General features: G+C 32.2%; 1 protein-coding gene across 1 annotated transcript; it reads left to right on the top strand.

Annotated features, from left to right (window-relative positions):
- Positions 1-3470: 3470 nt before the first annotated feature.
- LOC114326296 (UPF0602 protein C4orf47 homolog) lies at positions 3471-21331 on the top strand. Its single transcript, XM_028274606.2, has 3 exons — positions 3471-3897; positions 10025-10193; positions 20848-21331. The coding sequence occupies exons 1-3, from the start codon at positions 3527-3529 to the stop codon at positions 21253-21255; spliced, it is 948 nt and encodes a 315-aa protein (XP_028130407.2). The 5' UTR covers positions 3471-3526; the 3' UTR covers positions 21256-21331.
- Positions 21332-21446: the final 115 nt, after the last annotated feature.

Below are 21446 nucleotides of genomic sequence, written 5' to 3'. Positions count from 1 at the left end.
GTCGATTGCAGTCATTGTCTAGGGATTGTGGCAGATACCTTAGTGTTGGCTAATTTTGAAGAAGACCTACAAAGTTCTTTGAAAACAAAATAAAATAAACCTGTGATCAGTGTGGATTAAAACTCAATGTTAAGAGCAGTGGCGTACTGAGCATGGTTCCGTGGGTTTCGCGAAAAAAGGGCCCGGGCCCCGCAGGGGCCCTCTCTAACGCACTTTTTTCTTCTTTTATTTCTAATTTGGTGGAGACATTTTGAACTACACAAATACACACTAGGAAATGTAACTGCTTAATAAATTTTACTTTTTGTGTAGGTACTTATAAATAAATACAGAATATACCTATTCAGCAAAAGAATAGAGGAATACCTATTCATCAAAAAATTTGAAAACAAAATTTATTAATTAACACAGGGAACGCTTTTGTAAGGTTCCTTACTCGTTTTACCTGCTTACCGAAGCGCTTGTTTCAACACTACCGCCGGTGCCTGCCTACACGTGCTGACTCAATCACTTGTATTTTTTATATTTGCAAATAAGTTGTAGGTAAATTAGAAAATTGCAGAAATTCGAAAACTGTTTATAGCACCCTCATCCTTCAGCCTGTACTTTTAGGTAATTCTTAGTAACTGATATTAAATTCTAAATATTGACAATACGTATCAGTAAGAATGTGGATAAATAAAAACATTAATTTCTTTTTAAGAAAATCTCGCCGTTTGATAAAAGATATCAACCACACCGTTATCCAAGGTTTTTTTTGCTTTATTTTTTATTTGCTTTATTTTTTTGGAGACGAAGTAGTTTTCAATCCTAATAGTAAATTATTAATATTGAAAATATTAAAAATATTACTAAAATATTTTTAAATTGAAAACTTATTGGTACACTTTCCTGGTGACACCTCCAAGACTTCTACAATTTGCAAGTCAAATGGATGCTGCAGTGAAGACGAGAGGGAAGGAATTCTACACTATGCAATTCACATCCCCCGTCTGCAGCTGGTAAAGTTCCAACGGAAAATGCACCTAGTTACTCTACGGAGTAATACGACTATAAAATAAAAATGTATACCATTTTTATTCAGTTGCAATGCGAAGGCAAAACAATCTTACTTTTCAATTAGAATACGGAGTGCAGTCCAGTCCCTTGAACCGCGATTTTCGGCTCTTATTGGAGCCTTCATCGGAAGGAACGTAGGCACTGTTCTCCATATTTTAACTGATTCGTATCGAGACCATTCGTATCGCCACCTACTATCATCATTTCAGTTGCAATGGGTGGGAAAACCTCTCGATACGAATCAGTTAAAATATGGAGAACAGTGCCTACGTTCCTTCCGATGAAGGCTCCAATAAGAGCCGAAAATCGCGGTTCAAGGGACTGGACTGCACTCCGTATTCTAATTGAAAAGTAAGAATGTTTTGTCTTCGCATTGCAACTGAATAAAAATGGTATACATTTTTATTCTTTATTTTTTTATTTAACCGTTTTATCTCTCTAGAGGTTTGTATGTAAATATTGAACATATTTATAAATGTATCATATGCAATTTGAAAATATATTTTATTGATATAAATTTCATTCCAATGTTCATTTTGTTAAAGCTCTTTCAGTTTTCCGATGTTAAGGTTTTTAATTATTACCTATAACTGGAGATTTAATTATAGAGAAAAATAAAGTTTTTTTAAGTTTAAAAAAGTTGTGATGCATTTTTTCAGAAAAGTGCTTCATGTTTGGTTATTTCACGTTGAAATATTCGAATTGGAATTTGACGAATAAGAACATACTTTTCATTACCTACAACTCTGCTCCTCCAGGGTCTACAGACTTCGTATATACACTATTTTTTCACTTTTGTATAAGCTATATTTTTACTAAGAATATTTTTTTTTGGAAAACCTAAACTAAGAATATCGTCTCAAACCGTGTTTTTTTGTTGAAAAATGAACATATTCACTCACAAATAACTCAAAAAGTATTGACTTCAGTGAAAAAACTGTAGAACTAAAGTTGCTTAGAATCAGTCAGTTTATCCAGTTCCGGACTTACCTGGAACGTACGTTTTTCACCCCAGATAAGGGGTAAAACTCACCCCCAGGGCAAAAGCACACATCGGCACAATAGGTATAGTCGGTTCGCTAAACTCAGACACAAATTTCTAGTGATTTTAGTAAGTAATATTGCCAATTTGGTAAAATTTGCAAAAAAAATAATTACTAAATAGTTAATAATTTGCCAATTTTGGCAAAATATTGGCAAAATTGCCCAAAAACAAAAAATTACCTACTAAAATCACTAGCCAGTTGTGTCTGAATTTAGAGAACCGACTATATCACTTTTTTTTGTTTGACATGTTAGTTATGTGTATACCAAATTTAATCTTAATCCGAGCGGTGGTTTAAAATTTACAGCAAAAACCGTGAGTGAAAGGACTATAAAATATCTTGAGTTTTTATAAATATATGATATTTATATTTTATGATAAATTATGATTTATATTTAATTTTTATTAAAAACTTTTGATATACAATGTTTGTTTTTATTGGGCGGGCGGGCCCGCATCCCAACTGGAACCAGGGCCCGCTGATCTATCGGTACGCCACTGGTTAAGAAAACTAAATATATATGATATCTGGCAAACAAAATTATATAAAGGAGGACGATATAAAAGTCGGAGATGCCACACTGGACAGAGTAGAAAAACTCGTGTACCTCGGAAGTAATTTCAATGAAAGCTAGGATCCAACCTTAGAAATTTAAAGCCATATAAAACAAATCTGACCTACTTTTGTCAAAATGAGAAACGTCCTTTGCAGCCACGATAAGGCAAGAGAGGCCCTGCACGTAGACACATATCCTGGCTGGCCAACCTTAGGAAGTGGACTGGTCTAACATCAACTGATCTATTTCGAGCTGCTGTGAATAGGGCTTTTCATTCACAGTCATTTGTTTCGAGCTTCTGTCATATGTTGTGTAATCTGTATATAATATTCGTATACACAGATTATACAACATATGACAGAAGCTCGAAACAAATGACAATCGATGAAAAGCCCTATAGAATAAGATGGATCAATGTGGTCGCCAACATCACTAGAAGATAGGCGCCTATAGAAGAAGAAGAACTATGTCAACTAATAAATCCACTTCAAACTTATGTAGAATTTTGGATTTTGATTTGACATATAAAACGCATATACTAAATTTACAATCAAGATGCAGTAGACAAACTAAGACACGTTAAATGCTACTAGGAGCACTCCCGAATCATAGTTTACAATGTATAAACTTTGGAAATCATGATTTGGGATTTAAAATGTATATTATACATTGTGAATTATTATTCGGGAGTGCTCCTAGTAGCATTTAACGTGTCTTAGTTTGTCTACTGCATCTTGATTGTAAATTTAGTATAGGTATCTACCGATAAAGTGACATTTCCAAATATGATTCTATATTATAAATGTCAAAGAAAAAAATATACATTAAAATATTTTTTATTGTGTGTTTATAAATCGGAGGCAAAATGGCTAAATTTAAACAAGATAAAACATTAGGCGCTAAATTCGGAAGGCCTGATTTAGAAAGAGCCGGTCTTTTCTCAGAAATGCCATACATGCACGGTGTTAAATACCCATGGCCAAAACCAAACTATGTGAAAGGTAAAAATTTCATAGCAGATTCTCTCAAAATAAAAACCGGTAGAGCAGATTGTTATTTCGAAAAAGATTTTAAAAGGATATTTACCGGAGAAGCAATAAAAGGAAGGGGTAGGAAGCCAAAACCACCAAGGGGGAAAAATATACATAGTCGTGATTTTATACCATCTGGACCTGCGAAGAAACATGCTACGCCAGGCGACTATTACGGCACATTTGAGAAAGTTTCACATTTTAGGTAAGTATTGTTCATTTTTTCATTTTCTTCTCGTAGCATTACAATCCGAAATGGGTATTGCCTGACTCCACAATCTACTTCCATCTCAAACGATTCCATGATAGTTGGGTCAGTGAGTAGACCATCTTGGGCGTCCTTATGGCCTTCTTCGTGTGGGAGCTTCCTCCTAGATTAACTTGGAAAGGTGGTTGGAGTCTAAATACATGGCTAGCCCATCCTACACGTTGATATTTAATCTCTTGGATTATGTCACACCCCTGTTGAGGTTGCAAAGATTAAAAAACAAATAGCACTGATTTATGAGCTATGTATCAGCTTTCATATTCCGCAAATTAATAATTTTGAGCTCGTTACACTGGGCAGAAATTTAATATTTTATTGGTTAAAAATAGGGATATTGAATCGATCTTTGTGGCAGAATAATTACGAGCTATTTATGAGCTTTCTAAGTGATATAGTTTCGATTTTTGAGCTTATCCCCTTCACCACCAAACAAAACTTTAATTGATTTAACTTAAGAGAAAAATTCTGAAAAAAATTAACATATATCGTATCACGGATATAATTCGTATAGCTTATATATATTCTAAGAATAAACTCTTAAATCACGCGCATTTCGATTATTGAGCTACAACCCCTTCGCAAGGATTATTGAGCAACCCATCTTCCCGGGTTAAGAGAGAGTTTTATTTAAAATGAATAAAATTAATTATTTGGCGAGTACATATCGTTTAATAATTCATGAGCTCCAAAAATACGCGCATTTATATCTATAAATTGTAATTTCTTTTGTATAGTGCATTCACTGAAGGTAAAAATACAATTATTACCTTCAATTCCGGTGAACCTTTATCGATTTCCACGAAAAATGGTGAGTGATTAGGGGATACCTCAAGAAACAAAAGTGACATGGTGCCACCTTGCGCATTTACCCTGTGGGTGGATAGCACCCCTTTTCGTGGGTGAAATTGTTTTATTAAAAATAACTCCTCAAATCGATAGAATGACAAATTATAAGCAAAATTTGTTATAAATAAAATAAAATATATAAATCAATACTTTTTGAGTTATTAGAGATCAAAGATTTTAATTTTTCGTGAAAAAATGCATCCTTTTAAGCGGTTTTTCGTAAATCGCTTAAGAACTGTAAGTTTTTACAAAAAAGTTATCATTAGCAAAACTGAAGCTTCTAAAAACCTTTTATTAGTAATTCAAAGTGAGTTGAAGGTAATTGCATGTTTTTTTTTTCGGCAAATACTCAAATATAATTGAAAACCTGCCCGGAAAAACGTTGCAAACGCCAAAATGAAATTTGTTAGATCATAACAAAAAACTGTTTTAATACTGTTACTCAAATTTTGTGAATTTAAGTGTTGCTAATTTGTATTACTTGACTTTTAGTGAATTGAAATTTTTTTTTTATTCTGGCCTTAGTTCAGAACCTTTAGCCCCGTAACTACATATAAAATTGAATTGAAATTAATGCTAATAAATAGCGTCACTAAACTAGTGACGCAGTAAACTAGTGACTAACTTAACGCATAAAGAACGTTTTTCCACTAAGACATCACTTTAAAAAAATTTGTCGCTTACAACGTTTTTCTGGGCATGTCTTCAATTATTCAAGCCTAATTAACAGGAAAACGATGCATTTTATAAAATATATTTAATATATGCTTGTAAAAGTACTCAGCACTATTTAACAATTGAGCTACGGACGAAGTTGATATCATTAAATTTAAGCAACTTACAATGAAAATAAGAGAACCCTTGAGTCAGAAAAAAAAACATACGCCATTTCCACAAAAATTAAAATCTTTACTAATCCCTCTAAGACTTTCTATACTTTAGCATAAGTAATGGCCTTAAACATGATCGATTTACCGATTTAGAATGCATATTTGTAAAATATATATAAATATGATTTCAAAAATTCAAAATTTTTCAAATTTTTGTAAATTATTTTCTTTTGATAATAATAATAACTCAAACAATACTCGATAGACGTAAAAATGACACAGAACGAAATTTGAGTTTTTTTATTGGCAAAGATTTTACTTGTCTTTTTATTTTTGTATGAATCAAAATAACCAAAATAGAAACGTTTAAGCCTAAATTTTACTGCGAGAACAATGTAACTGGAGCCCTTTAACCTATTATCCTAAAAAAATATAAAGTATTTGGAAGAGTAAATGTAATACAGTTTTATAGCTCTTGAAATTATCTTTTAAATAGTTGGATGTGCCTGATATCATAAAAATTAACAGAGCTATTCCAACAAAATAACAATAACATTTTTTTGGAAAAAAATTTTTTTTTGATGCTATCAACTTCTTCTGGAACTCATTTGATAGGTAGGTATTTCTAAGTACTTTGACAAGTATTTGGTAGTTAATATTCGGATCGTGATAAGGTCTAAATATTCTTCTCAGGATTTTTCTATCAAAAGATCTTAGTTCTCTTTCCATTGCTTTTGTCAGCTACCACGTCTCACACCCAAGCATGACCACCATGCACCATTCTAATCATTGTCTTATATATCAAAAATTTTGATGTTTATGTTTTAATAGGCTCTTAGATTTAATAGTGTTATGAAGGCTATACATACCTACATCTGTTTGCTGACTGAATTCTTCCTTTTATCTCTTCCGTGACATCGTTATCTGCGGTGATTTTCGCTACGAGATATTTAAAACTCTCCACTATTTCGAAGTTATATGAGTCTATTGTAACATTCTGCTAATCTCGTCTGTCTCATCTGTCTGTTAATGGACATATATTTGGTTTTCTCTTGAGCCTTAGTCCAGTTTTTTGCATTGTCCAGGTTTATTACAAAAAAAATCATTTTAGTGTGCAGAACTTTATACCTTTATTGTAAACTTCTACAATTTTAAGCTTATATTTTTATATTTACTTATCTTACTATGCATATGCTTATTTTATTATCGGTTTAGTAAGCGAAAGGTACATTTATTTATAGAATGATCACCTCGCACTCCTTTATTATTTAACTTGTAAATACAGATTAAAACTGGCTACATAATGCACAATTAAATTTAAAATACTAGATGATTGTCTTTTTAATGTTGTTCTGAAGCTATTTTCTTGTGGTATTTCTATGGTTAACTATTTAGATGGGAAATAAGCCACAATTAAATTGTGGCAATTGTGTGCCACAACACACACCAACAGATATCTCAATTAAAAATCAAATCACAACATTAACGTTAAAATGGGAATCATTAAATCATTATATTAAAGCCAAAATTACTTGTTCTAACGAAAATCCATTTTTAGAAGAAAAACAATTGTTAACATCTGTTTTATTAAAAAATTATTATCCTTTTTCGTTTATAAATAAGGAATTATCAAGACTGGATCGAATGGAACAGAACAACTTCGAACGGGCTCCTACAATATTCACAAGAAATAATACGAGGAAAATATCAATACCATATATAAAAGGACTATCCGAGAAACTTAAAACAATAGGAAATAAATTCAACATTTCAACAACATTCAAAACAACAAACACATTGAGATCTGTTCTATCTAAAACTAAACCTAAGTATGAACAAGAAAGAACAAAGAATTGCATTTATAAAATACCTTGCGTGAATGTGAACAATTTTATTTAGGTGAAACATCAAGACCATTAAAGGTTAGAATAAGTGAACATCAGTCTTATGTTAAAAATAGAGAATTTGATAGATCTCAAATATGTCAACACGCATGGGATGATGAACATAAAGTTCAGTGGAAAGATTCAAGTATAGTCCTGAAAGAATCGGATAGTAAAAAGAGAAAAATCAAAGAAGCTGCTCTAATTATGCTAAATGAAACCAATTGTGTCGCAAATTCATCGGTAGAATGAAGTAGGATGTGGTTACCCATACTGAAAGAGGAAGTTAATAGAAAGAAAATACCACCATTAGTAAATCAATAGTAAATCAATATCGAGTTAGTACATATTTTATATTTTAGTATTACGTATTGTATATCTATGTATTATTAATATTATTTATAATTTAAACATATTAAAATCAGAATTTGGTATTAGTTTCTGAAAGCAAATTAAATGTAAGACCAAATACTTATGATTTTGGGATAGTATTACGAGGTTTTTTCCTGGTTTTCCCTCGTGATTTACTATGGAATCTCTAACGCGAGAATTTTACTGTCATCGTTGCATTTGGTTGTCTTTTTAAAGACAGATCACATGCTATGATTTTTTTGTGACAGATATTCTTGAGTTGGGATTGATTTCATGTAATCGAATGAACTATCTTTTAGTAAAGTCGTTCCAGGAACGCAACTCATAAATATTGGCGATATCATTTTAAAGTCTTCTACATACTTTAAAATGTATAATATACGTCTGAATTGCCAATATAAATGAGTCAGATTAAATAAATTATTAGAAGAATTTTTTACTTAGCAACAACATATTTGTTAAATTTGGTAGTATTTTGTATTTTGAAAACGACACCCGATTTGGGCGTCGAAACGTTAATAAAATTATTTTTTCAATTTAATTGTGGCTTATTTCCCATCTAAATAGTTAATTGTCTTTTTAGTTTTGCATACAGCCATAAAAACAAAAAATATATACACCTAAAGTACTTTATTGCTTTTTAAAATACGTCCCACCAAGATCGATACACTTTTGCATAAGTTCAAACCAATTGGTAAAACGGTTATTCCAGTCTTCAGTTGACACCTGCAAAATTGCTGTTTTAAAAGCATAGAACGCTTCTTCTGACGACTGGAATTGCCGCCCACATATTGAATTCTTGATCTTTGGGAACGTGATGAAGTCGTTGGGCTGAGGTCGGAGCTATATGGTGGATGGTTTAAAAAGTCGATGTTTTGAAGCTTCAAAAACTCTATTGTCTTTTGGGAAGTGTGAATACTTGCATTGTCATGATGTAGGATGATTCGCCGTTGTATGTTGCTTTGTCGGAATTCCGCGATAACTTCTGGTAAACAAATGGTTATATACCAATCAGAAGTAACAGTGCTGCGGTCTTCTAAAGCAATTGTTGCCACATGACCAGACTTTGACACAAAAAGTGCGACCAATTTCTTTGATACACTTCGAGAATGAATAACTTATGTTGGTTTTTCCTCATCGTCAAACACCCACACAGCGGATTGGCGTTTATTTTCAAGTTGGTAGGAGTAAATCCAAGATTCATCGCCACTAAAAATAGATGCTATATAAGTTTTTTGAGCTTCCTTTGTTGAACCGTTCCAATGTTTTTCGACAACAATTGACGCGAACTGCTTTTTGCTCTTCTGTAAGCAAATGAGGGACCCAACGGCAAACCAGCTTCCTAACACCCAGTTGTTCATGTAGGATCTTTTGGATCTGGGTCTCTAAAATTCCCAAAGATGCCTCTGTCTCCCGGTATGCTACACATGGCGGTCATCATTAACTAACTGACGAATCACATCAATGTTTTGCTGTGTGACTGATGTTTTGGATAGAACCTGGTCTGGAATCGTCGCTGAGACTGAAGCGACCACGTTAAAATTTCCAATACCAGCGGTAAACAATTGACTAGTGTGATGCTTCATTCCCAAATACAGAAAATATTTCTACGTGATATTGCTGTTGGGATAATCCTCTCCGAAAATTGTAAAAAATTATTGCTCGAAAATATTCTCGGCTAGGATCAATTTTTTGACCAACTTGCTAATTTTAAAAATTCACTGTAACTACAGGACTTGTATCGCAATGAAACTCTCTATGTATGTCAACAAAAGATTGAGGTTATATATTATGTGTTGGAAGATTTTATTGGTGGCGCCCTCTAAGCGGCTATATGCAAAACTAAAGGACAGGCTATCTTCGGTCATACCAATATATTTATCAATTCCCCTTTATCGACATGTCTTGCCTAAGTGTCTCCCCCCAGGACTTTTTTGGTCTTCCACTCCTACTTCTTTATTCTTCGTATCTAGTGATTATCGTCTCAACTAAAGATATAAATTTAATACATTAAAGTATCGTTTGAATATGTTGAGTTGTTGACTATTGAGATACAGCATAATTATTATTCTTCTGACATCTTTAATATGTAGGTAAAATTTACTACAATAATTATGTTTTTGAATTTTCTAGTCCACTTCTAAAAAAGAAGATATCACCCAAAGCAGATCTTGGAAGAAATTTTCTCACCAGTCCCGGAAAGAAAGGTGGCTATGGATACACCAATATTTGCCTTAATCCATTTCCAACATACTCACATAATAAATATGATATAAAACCCAAGTATAAAGAATATGGACGGGTAAGTAGAAGATCTTCTTCTTCTTCTCCTGGTTCCTATCTATTTCGGATGTTGGAAATCATATTGGCAAACATAACCTTGCTCGCTGCGGCTCGAAACAGTTCCGTTGAGGTTTTCTTACTTAAACCAAGTTCTCAAATTCTGCAGCCACGATATTCTCCTTCTACCGGGTCCTCGCTTACCTTTGACTTTACCTTGCAATATGGACTGCAGCAGGGCGTAACGGTGCTGATTTCTCATAACGTGTCCCAGAAACTGCAATTTTATGTGTTTGATGGTAAATACAATCTCCGGTTCCTTCTTCATTCTTCCTAAAACTTCCTTGTTCGTGATCCTTACTCTCCATGATATTCTCAGTATTCTTCTCTAAAGCCACATCTCAAATACTTCAAGTTTTTTAATAGTGGTGTCTGTAAACGTCCACGCCTCCGCTCCATACAATAATAATGGAGAAAACATAACATCTCAAATGTCTCATTTTTGTATCTAGGGATATGTTGTGGCTTTTGAAGATGGCGCTCATTTTGTTACATGCACATGATAGATATTTTTAAAACTTTGAATGGTAAAACAAGGCCATTAATATACAGGGTGTCCCGAAAAGATTGGTCATAAATTATACCACAGATTCTGGTGTCAAAAATAGATTGATTGAACCTCACTTACTTATATACAATAGTGAACACAAAAAAAGTTACAGTTCTTTAAAGTTACAAAATGAAAATTGATTTTTTTTCATATATCGAAAACTCTTAGAGATTTTTTATAGAAAATGGACATGTGGCATTCTTATGGCAGCAAAATCTTAAAAAAAAATTAAAGTGAAATTTGTGCACCCCATAAAAATTTTATGGGGGTTTTGTTCCCTTCAACCCCCAAGAACTACAGTGTACGTTCCAAGTAAATTATTATTGTGGCACCACTAGTTAAACACAATGTTTTTAAAACTTTTTGTCTCTTAGTACTTTTTCGATAAGCCAATGTTTATCGAGATATTTTGAATATTTGTCGAATCCATCACATATTTGTATATGGTTAAGTATGATTACATAGACCTGTTAATAATCTGAAAATTTATTTATAATTTACATTTTTAGGTATACAGTAAAACCTCGATACAACGGACTAATTGGGGGGACGGAATGTCCGTTAAAGCCAAAAGTCCGTTATATAAAAATAGATTTAAAATCTTTTTTTTTTTAAATATCGTCTGCTGTATTTATATACAGTATACAAATCTATAATTAAACCAGGAATCAAGTTTTGTTTGCTACTTTTTTACTTTTCTACTTCATCTATAAACTTTCTGCAATATACTCGTTTGGTTGCCAAAATTATTCACTGATCCCTGGATTGAATAAACGATGTATTTTTTTGGCAAAACCATAGAAGTTGCCACCTTCTAAATGTCGAATATTTTCAATGGGGTAAGCAGGAGCGATGTCTAAAATCAATAAAAATTTCACTTCTTTCGGCGGTATTTCCCGTTTCTTCTCTTGAAATTTTCTCACTGCACATGCAGGTACAAATATCTGTGATGAACCGTGCCATATTAGAGCTATAATATGAAACGGGCAGATAATGCATTATATCTTTGACAGCTCTAGGTTTACGAGATTTGCCAACCATTATAGCAGTCAATCCAAGCGATCCATCGGCGTTAGCACAAAGCAGTGCCGAGAACCTGTCCTTTCTGATTTTTCTTCCAGAATTCGATTTTCAATTTTTTTTACATTTGATCGGATCTTTTGTCCGTTATATCCGAAGTCCGTTAAATAGAGGTCCGTTCTATCGAGGTTTTACTGTATTTTGAAAAAGAAGCCACATCTCGATAAAAGGTTTAAGATTTTTAAGCCACATCAAAAAAAGACTAAGAGGCAAAAAAGTTTTAAAAACATTGTGTTTAACTAATGGTACCACAATAATAGTTTAATTGGAACGTACACAAACATGTGGGGGGTTTAAGGGAACAAAATCCTCATAAAATTTTTATGTAAATATATTAAAAAAGAAGCCGCATCTCGATAAAAACTAGCTTATCGAAAAAATACTAAGAGGCAAAAAAGGTTTAAAAACGTTGTGTTTAACTAATGGTACCACAATAATGAATTAATTGGAACGTACACAAAAGTTTGGGGGGGTTTAAGGGAACAAAACCCCCATAAAATTTTTGAATGGTGGACAAATTTCACTATAATTTTGTTTTAAGGTGTTCCGGCCATAAGAATGGTACATGTCCATTTTCAATAAAAAATCTCTAATAGTTTTCGATATATTGAAAAAAATCGATTTTCATTTTGTAAATTCAAAGGGCTGTAACTTTTTTTATGAGCACATTTGTACTAAGGTAAGTTAGGTTCAGTCGAACTATTTTTGACCCTAAATAGTCCAGAGAAATAAGATTTTCTCGTGACACATCCCCCTCCAGGCCGAAACCAAATTTTTTGAGTAGTATGAACATCTATATTAATAACCTATATGTTTCCTGCAGCCGATTTTGATGATATACATAGTTATAAACAAATGAAGATCAAAAAACGCTAAATTTTCGCCTTTTTCGTCTATTACTAAAAAGTGAAGCATTTTAAACAAATTTGAGAGTAAGAAACTGATAAATCATATAAAAAACTTCAATATGGCGTTCGCTGCATATGTCTATCCTTATTTGTTGCTTAGAAAATTGCAAAATAAATCATAAATTTTGAGATTATATAAATGTTCATAACTTATGTAAAAATTAAGTTAGAACTTTCTTATTCCACGAAATGCTGAGACTTCTGGTGCTTAAATTATATTCCAAATTTTAAAGCAGCTGGTCAAATTGTTTAAAAGTTATTTAATTTGTTTATCCCAAATTAATTTTTTTTGCAACACTATAAGTCAGAAAACGATAAGGTTAGAGTAATACTTCGGACGGTTTGTTAAAGAAGAAGATTTATGCTATTAACCTAATTTAAAAAAAATGACAAAAAATAATTATAAATAGTGTAAAATTATTTTGCAAGAACATGTCGATTTTTTGCTTATAAACAATTAGAATAACTTTTTAACCTGTACCCGTAGAAAAACTATTTTTCCATATTTAGAAAGACTAAATTTTTATACATATTTAGAAAGAAAAACAATTATCCTACGATAATTAGGGACAAAGTTAGCCCCCTTCTTTTTTTAATTCACAGCAGCTTTGTTTATAACAATTAAGAAATAAAATTAGCCGCATTTGAAAGAACATACTTCAAAGTTTTAACGTACCAAGTATACAAAAGATTTCCTTTCAAGGAAATCGTCCACAAAGCTTAAAAATGTGGCCCTTAAAATCGGCCGGCGTTGAAACTTGTGATAGCGATGAGAGGGGGGAAGGAGCTGTTAATTGTATCTCTGGTTCTCGATTATTTATTTCGTTGTTTCTTTTTTTAATTTGTATGTACTTTTTACGTACATTACGAATATGCGTTATTTAAATAAACTGATTGTTATATACACCATCAAATTTGTTTAAACAATTTTTTTTTCAATTTTTTAAATAATATTTGATGTAACTTTTATTGTAAAACGTACATATTAGTTATACAGGGCGTAACAAAATTACAGGTCATAAATTAAATCACATATTCTGGGACCAAAAATAGATCGATTGGACCTAACTTACCTTAATACAAATGTGCACATAAAAAAAGTTATAGCCCTTTGAAGTTACAAAATAAAAATCGATTTTTTCCAATATATCGAAAACTATTAGAGATTTTTTATTGAAAGTGGACATGTATCATTCTTATGACAGGAACATCTTAAAGAAAAATTATAGTGAAATTTTTGCATCCCATAAAAATTTTATAGGGTTTTGTTCCCTTAAACCCCCCAAACTTTTGTATACAACCCAATTAAATTATTATTGTGGTACCATTAGTTAAACTCACTGTTTTTAAAACTTTCTTGCCTCTTAGAATTTTGCGATAAGGCAGTTTTTATCGAGTTGCGGCTTCCTTTTTAATATGTTTACATAAAAATTTTATGGGGGTTTGTTCCTTTAGACCCCCCAAATGTTTGTGTACGTTCCAATTAAACTATTACTGCGGTACCATTAGTTAAACACAATGTTTCTAAAACTTTTTTGTCTCTTAGTATTTCTTCGATAAGGCACCTTTTATCAAGATGTGGCTTCTTTTTTAATATGGTTCAAAATATGCCTAAAAATGTAAATTATAAATAACAAATTTTCATACGATTACTAAGTCTTCATAATCGTACTTAACCATATTATACAAATATGTGGTGGATTTGACTAATATTTAAAATATCTCAATAAAAACTGACTTTTCGAAAAAGTACTAGGAGGCAAAAAAGTTTTAAAAACATTGTGTTTAACTAATAGTACCACAATAATAATTTAATTGGAACGAACACAAAAGTTTGGGGGGATTTAAAGGAACAAAACCTCCATAAAATTTTTATGGGGTGTCAAAATTTTACTAAGTATATTTTTTTGTAAGATGCTCCTGCCATAAAAATACCACATGTTTATTTTCAATAAAAAATCTCTTCTATATATTGGACAAAATCGATTTTCATTTTGTAACTTCAAAGGGCTGTAACTTTTTTATGTGCATATTTATACTAAGGTAAGTTAGGTTCAATCGAACTATTTTTGGTCCCAGAATATGCGATTAAATTTATGACCTGTATTTTTGTTACACCCTGTAATTATTATATTACTAATCCTATTCAATTATTCCTAAATCTAAAATTGGCTTATAATATTAAATTGAAAATAAAAAATCTCAAATAAACTAGGTTTTATTTCTTGATAAACATGGTACTAGATAAACGAAAAATGAAATGTAACAAAATTAGAGAGAGGATAAAAAGAACAAAATTATTTTCAGAAATTTTCTACAATATTGTAATAATTGTATCTTACAAACATTGAAAGTTATAATTTTAAGATTGCAAAAAAACAAAAATTAAGATATTTCATACATTTTGGTATGATAGCAAGACTATTAAAATAAAATTAAAGGAGGTTTATCTAGGAATACTTGTATTTTTATGAAAAACGTAACAATTATCAGTTACCCATTTATTATAAGTTTTTGTAAAGTCAAGTGCATATGATCCACTCCTATGATTGCCAACAAAGTCATCCTAAAAATATCGTAAAAGAATTTCCAAAAATTGTTTACACAATTTACATAGTTAATTAAATAACCACTTTATTAACAAAAAACATATCCGTAACGTACGCAAAGAGTACATACATATTGAAAAAAGAAACTCCAAAATAGATAATAGAGAAAGATTGAGGTTTTGATCATCGAAGTCCATAAACTATATATCTCTGTACTAACAAGTACTCGGTGCAACCAGTTTTGCAAGAGCAGATAGTTTATTTTAATAAAACATCTGATATAAAGATCTGTTGATCGGATCGGCACTAACGGTTCTTAGCTTAATTTCCAACACCAATCAATTACGTGTATCTCTTGTTTGGTGGTTCTGTAACTTCAGTTTTTCATTCATCTAATAGCAGGTTTACTAAAAAAATAAAACCTACGTTTATTTGAGATTTTCTGATTTCCATAGACCAATACTATTTTTAGAAATAATTGAATGGGATAATTTGTTTTTTCATACTTTAAATTATTACTAAGTTTAATAAAAAACTATCCATTATTATATTATTCATAAATATGTATGTTTTGTGATTAAAATTACTTCAAATATTATTAAAAAAAATTGAAAACAAAATGTTTAAACATATTTGATGGTGTATATAACAATTAATTTATTTAAATAATGCACACTCGTACTGTACGCAAGAGTACATACAATTTAAAAAAAAATTACGTCGAAATTCATTGGCTAGACCAAGAGATACAGCTAACAGTTCCTTCCCCCTTCTCATCGATCTCTCAAGTTTCGAGGCCGGCCGATTTTAAGGGTCACATTTTGAAGCTTTGTGGACGATTTGTTTGAAAGTATATATTTTTTATATTTGGTACATTAAAACTCTGAAGTATGTTCTTTCCAATGTGACTGATTTGATTTCGTAATTGTTATAAAGAAAGCTGCTGTGAATTAAAAACAGGGGGGCGGCAACTTCGTCCCTAATTATCCTAGGACAATTTTTCCTTTTTTTAAATTTGTATAGAAATTCAATCTTTCTAAATGTGAAAAAATAATTTTTCTACGGGCAATGGTTAAAAAGTTATTCTAATTGTTTATAAGCAAAAAATCGACATGTTCTTGCAAAATAATTTTGCGATACTTAGAATTATTTTATGTCATTTTTTTTAATTATGTTATTAGTATTAATCTTCTTCTTTCATAAACTATCCAAAGTATTACTTTAACTTCATCAGTTTCTGACTTATAGTGTTGCAAAAAAAAATTAATTTGGGATAAACAAATTAAATAACTTTTAAACTATTTGACCAATTGTTATAAAATTTAGTTTATAATTTAAGCACCAGAAGTCCCAGCATTCCTTGTAATAAGAAGTTTCTAAGTTTATTTTTACATAAGTTATGAATATTTATAAAAACTCAAAATTTATGAATTATTTTGCAATTTTCTAAGCAACCAATAAGGATATACATATTCAGCTGACGCCATATTAAAGTTTTTTATATGGTTTATGAGTTTCTTACTTCCAAATTTGTTTAAAATGCTTAGTCTTTTGGCAATAGACGAAAAAAGCGAAAATTTACCGTTTTTGATCTTCATTTGTTTATAACTATGTATATCATCAAAATCGGCTGCAGGAAACATATAGGTTATTATTATAGATGTCCACACTACTTAAAAAATTTGGTTTCGGCCTGGAGGGGGTTGTGTCACCAACAGGCTATTTTTTTCCTTATTTCTCTGAACTAAAAATGCGTGGTATAATTTATGACCAATCTTTTCGGGACACCCTGTATATGACAATTATATAAATCATCTGAGGTTTGTAGATGAGATAAGTGCCTTATAAGCAACAATACAGATAAATCTCAAAGTGATAGTCTGAAGTATCTGGGATCGGTATTACAAAGTAAATAGAGAAATAGATTGAGGTATATGAAGTAAATGAAAGAGACAATAAGACTTAACAAATAGAAAGAGTAAAAATATACACCTACTTTGGTACAAACGTCAATGAAATTTGGGACCATTCCATGGAAATCAAATGTAGGATAGAGAAAGCAAGATCTGAATTTCAAAAAATAAAGTTATTCAAATGTCATGATTTGTCGATACCCATAAAAGTCAGCTTACTACGATGTTATATCTTTCCTATACTGTTGTACGAAGTTGAGTCGTGCACTCTTACAGACGCCACCTGCAAGAAAATTGAGGCTTTTGAAATATGGCTTTATCGTAGAAGCCTGAAGATGTCTTATACCGACCACGCTACTAATGAGGGTGTTTGGTTGAGGATGCAAAAATAAAAAGAGCTGTTGATCAAAATAAAAACAGCCATAATCGAGTACCCCGATCACATCATGAAGCAGAGTGAAAGATGTGGACTTCTGCAACTAATATAGCAGGGAAAAGTAGAAGGAAAGCGAGGACCGGGAAGGCGAAGAATTTCCTGGCTGAAAAATCTACGTACTTGGTTCAACACAACCACTACAAATCTTTTTACAAACATCCGAAACGAATAGGCACTACAAGAAGAAGAAGAATATGAAGTAAAGTTAGGACAGGGAAAAACGATAGAAAACGAGTGGTGTGTTGTGTGACAGCTATACGACCAACTATGATATACGGAACTGAATGTTGGTCGTTAAAAAGAAAGAGGAACAATGAATGCATCTGGAAATGAAAATGCTCATATGGATAAATGGAGTGACAATCTTCACACACTCATCTAAAACTCCTTCTTATAGGTTCACCACAGAATCTCTTAAGGAACTCAATCATATGCATTCTTAAGATCATCGAATACCATAATATGAACGTTTTTTCTTTATTCCTGTAATTTTTCTTCAGCTGCCTTATAACAAAAATTCCACCTGTTATTGATCTGCATAAGATAAATTCAAACTGATCTACAGATATTTCGGTTACTTTATTTATCCGTGTATCAACTACTCCCTCGCTTATTATGTTTATGTGTTGTTTTTGTATACATGTACTAATATTCTGCTACTCCATTCGCCTAGCATTTGACTTCATCTTCTTAAAGTTTCATCTCCTAACGGAGGTTGGATATCATAATGGCTATGGTCATTTTGTTGGCTGCTGTTCTGAACAGTTGTAATGAACTACAGTTAAACCATTCTCTAATATTCCTCAGCCAGGAGATGCGTTTTCTTCCTATGCTTCTTCTTCCTTGGATCCTTCTTTGCATAATAATTTTCAGCAACTCATATTTTTCTCCTCTGGTAATGTGACCCAAATATTTCAGTTTTCTTGTTTTCATACTGTTCATAATTTCTAACTCCTTATTTAAACGTCGTAGCACTTTAACACTGGTAATCATTCAGTCATTCATGGTGATAATTGCATTTGGCCCAAATCCATAATTATAATAATAAAAATCTCATACCTTGTAGACTGTCAAAAGTATTCCAGGAATATCATCCGGTCTGACTACTTTACCTTTCGTAATTGTTTAAAGTATTTCAGCAACTTTCACGTTTGTTATTTTGGTAATCATTGCTGTTAACTTTCTGTTAGCTGTAGATATAATAAAAACGATACGGCAACCGTGGCATTCTTCTCCTGAATAGTGATGAGTGAGTGAAAGGTGTCACAAAAGGGGATTCCAAAGAAACCATGAAGACAAATTTAAAATTCCTGTTTATGGTATCTTTAATACTTCCGGTAGTGTTCTGACTAATTCGACTGTTACAGACTGCTGTCAGTACATATTTTTAATTACACATAAATCCATGTCGTCAATTTTCATACCTTATCCAATATACTTATTCTTTTATTGTGATTGACATGGTCAAGGACTTTTTTCTTCTTCCTGTTTATGACCAATTCTACTTGTTCATTAATTGCATTGATATCTCTGTGGAAGGTTGTCACTCATCTTTTGCGCGGTCGCGCTGATGGGTATGGGTCATCTTGTTATTTTGACCATATGAGTCACCCTCATTCTGATTATGTGGCAATTCTATTATTTTTTCTATTTAGCGTCCAGTCGTTTATATATACAGTGAACGTTACATTTTCTTCTGTCTCTACCCCGCTTTCGATCTCTCAGCTTATTTTCTGTAATTCATTTCAGTACTCACATCTCTGCCATTTCCAGTAGCCTTTATGCTGTAGCTGTGTCAGTTCTTGTTTCTGATGCATCTGTAATTATTAGTCTTATACTGGCTTTATAAATTCTTGATTTCATCTCAGTATTATTATGTTGGTTTCACCATATATTGTTTTTCAGGCATCCTGTCAGCCTATTTGCTTTTGTACCTGATCTTTCACTTCTTTTTCCGGGTCTACATAGGTAGGGGAGCCCAAGTGGGGATTCTTGCATTAACTCGAGCGCATCAGATTATCATATGGGGAGAAATCTGGTACCCTGTAGATGTACCTTTACCATATATTGCCTCTAAACACGGGGGAGTTCGTTAAAGGTGGGCCGAAAAAGAAATCTATCTTTAGAAAAACTCGAAATCGTCAGATTAAGATAAGGTAAGTTAAGTACATGCAAAACGTACATATTTAAAAAATCTGACGATTTGGGCGGAGCGTAAGGAAATGGGTAAGTCACAAAGTTTTACAAGAAAAAAGCGAATATTTCGCGAAATGGACGATAGATCTAAAAACTAAAAAATATGTGCTCAATATTTGTCAAAAACCTATCGAATAATATCAAACACAACTCCGCACGGAGAGGGGTGAGGGGTAAATTTAAAATTATAAATACGAATCCCGCGATATTTCGCGAAATTAACATCAGATCGAAAAACTGAAAAATGCACTTATTCAGTATGTTTGAAAAATCTATCGAATGGCACCAAACACGACCCCCTCGGAGGTGGGGTGGGGGTTACTTTAAAATTTTAAATAGAAGCTCCATTTTTTATTGCAAATTCGGATTCTTTACGTAAAAACAAGTAACTTTAATTTGAAACATTTTTTCGAATTATGGATAAATGGCGCTATAATCGGAAAAACCGATTGTTGGAAATGAAAAATTAAATTAAAAGTTGAAAGTCCCCACTAAAATGGAAAATTTTGATTAACTTTTTTTGGTTTTAGAACCTACTCTTCACAACCTAATAGGTCCCCAAAGCGCTCGGGTAACTGCACATTTAGCATACTTACCTCCCCTACTTTTACTTGTTCAATTCTTATTCCAACAGTTTCCATTTTACATCTGACTGATTTTTTCGATTTATTAAATTCTTTCGCTCTTATATTAAACCTGTGGCCTGGTCTTTGCAGATTATTTTTATCTTGGGCTCTCAATATTGCGTCGTCTGCTTAGCAGAGCATTTTTACTTCTCTTTTCTCGTTCTGTATTCTGTTTCTTGGGACTCTACTAAAGTAAATAAACTGGATAAAGATGTATTCTTCTACGTCTCTACATCTTCGAACCTAGACTTAAAGATTCTCGATTCTCTTGTTCCAATATTATTTCGAGATCCAAATAATGTTTTGCCTACTTTTATGTACCATGATACCAGATTTTTTTATTCTATAATTTTTTAAGGTTCTGGGTGGACCCATGGTTACTAGCCACTATCCTGCAGCATTATTCGAAAAAAACCCATATCCAGATCCTCCCAATGTAAGACCAGGAAAAGTTTATATAAAACCAAAAGAAAAACCATTCCCGATTCGTCCACCTGGATATATCACCCCCACAGGTCCCGGGAAAACACTGGGTGGTTGCAAATGTGGTGGGTTCAGTAAGTTCCCTGAGTACCGCCCCAACAAATATTTCACCATTTGGGACTTGAATAAGCCAAGTAAGCATAAGGGAACTGCATGGTTTCCGCAGTCGATAGCTGAGAAAACTTTCTACACCGTTTCTGTGATAACAGAAAATGTTCGGTTTAGAGTAAATGAAAGAACTTTGAATACCATTCAACCGACTTATACTAAGTATTTGGGATAAAATTTATGCTGGGTGGTATATTAATTTAACTTTACAAAAAAATTTAAGTTCCAAAATATACATAATTATTAAAAGCATCTTTACTTTTTCCCTTATTTTCTAATTTATATAAATATTTACTAGATCTTACATTTTAGTATATATTAGAATTTTTTACCAGCTGGAGCTCACTTCTTTTGAGGGGGTTAGGC

Source organism: Diabrotica virgifera, chromosome 4, assembly GCF_917563875.1.
Source record: "Diabrotica virgifera virgifera chromosome 4, PGI_DIABVI_V3a".
Taxonomy (NCBI): domain Eukaryota; kingdom Metazoa; phylum Arthropoda; class Insecta; order Coleoptera; family Chrysomelidae; genus Diabrotica; species Diabrotica virgifera.
Note: the sequence above shows the minus strand (reverse complement) of the source record. Positions and strands in the feature narration are given on the sequence as shown.

What these genes read in the sequence shown, in the direction of transcription:
- LOC114326296 (XM_028274606.2), top strand. Translation starts at nt 3,527, where the DNA reads ATGGCTAAATTTAAACAAGATAAAACATTAGGCGCTAAATTCGGAAGG. An exon ending in GAGAAAGTTTCACATTTTAG is followed by an intron (nt 3,898 to 10,024) that starts GTAAGTATTGTT and finishes TGAATTTTCTAG; the next exon opens with TCCACTTCTAAAAAAGAAGA. An exon ending in AGTATAAAGAATATGGACGG is followed by an intron (nt 10,194 to 20,847) that starts GTAAGTAGAAGA and finishes TAATTTTTTAAG; the next exon opens with GTTCTGGGTGGACCCATGGT.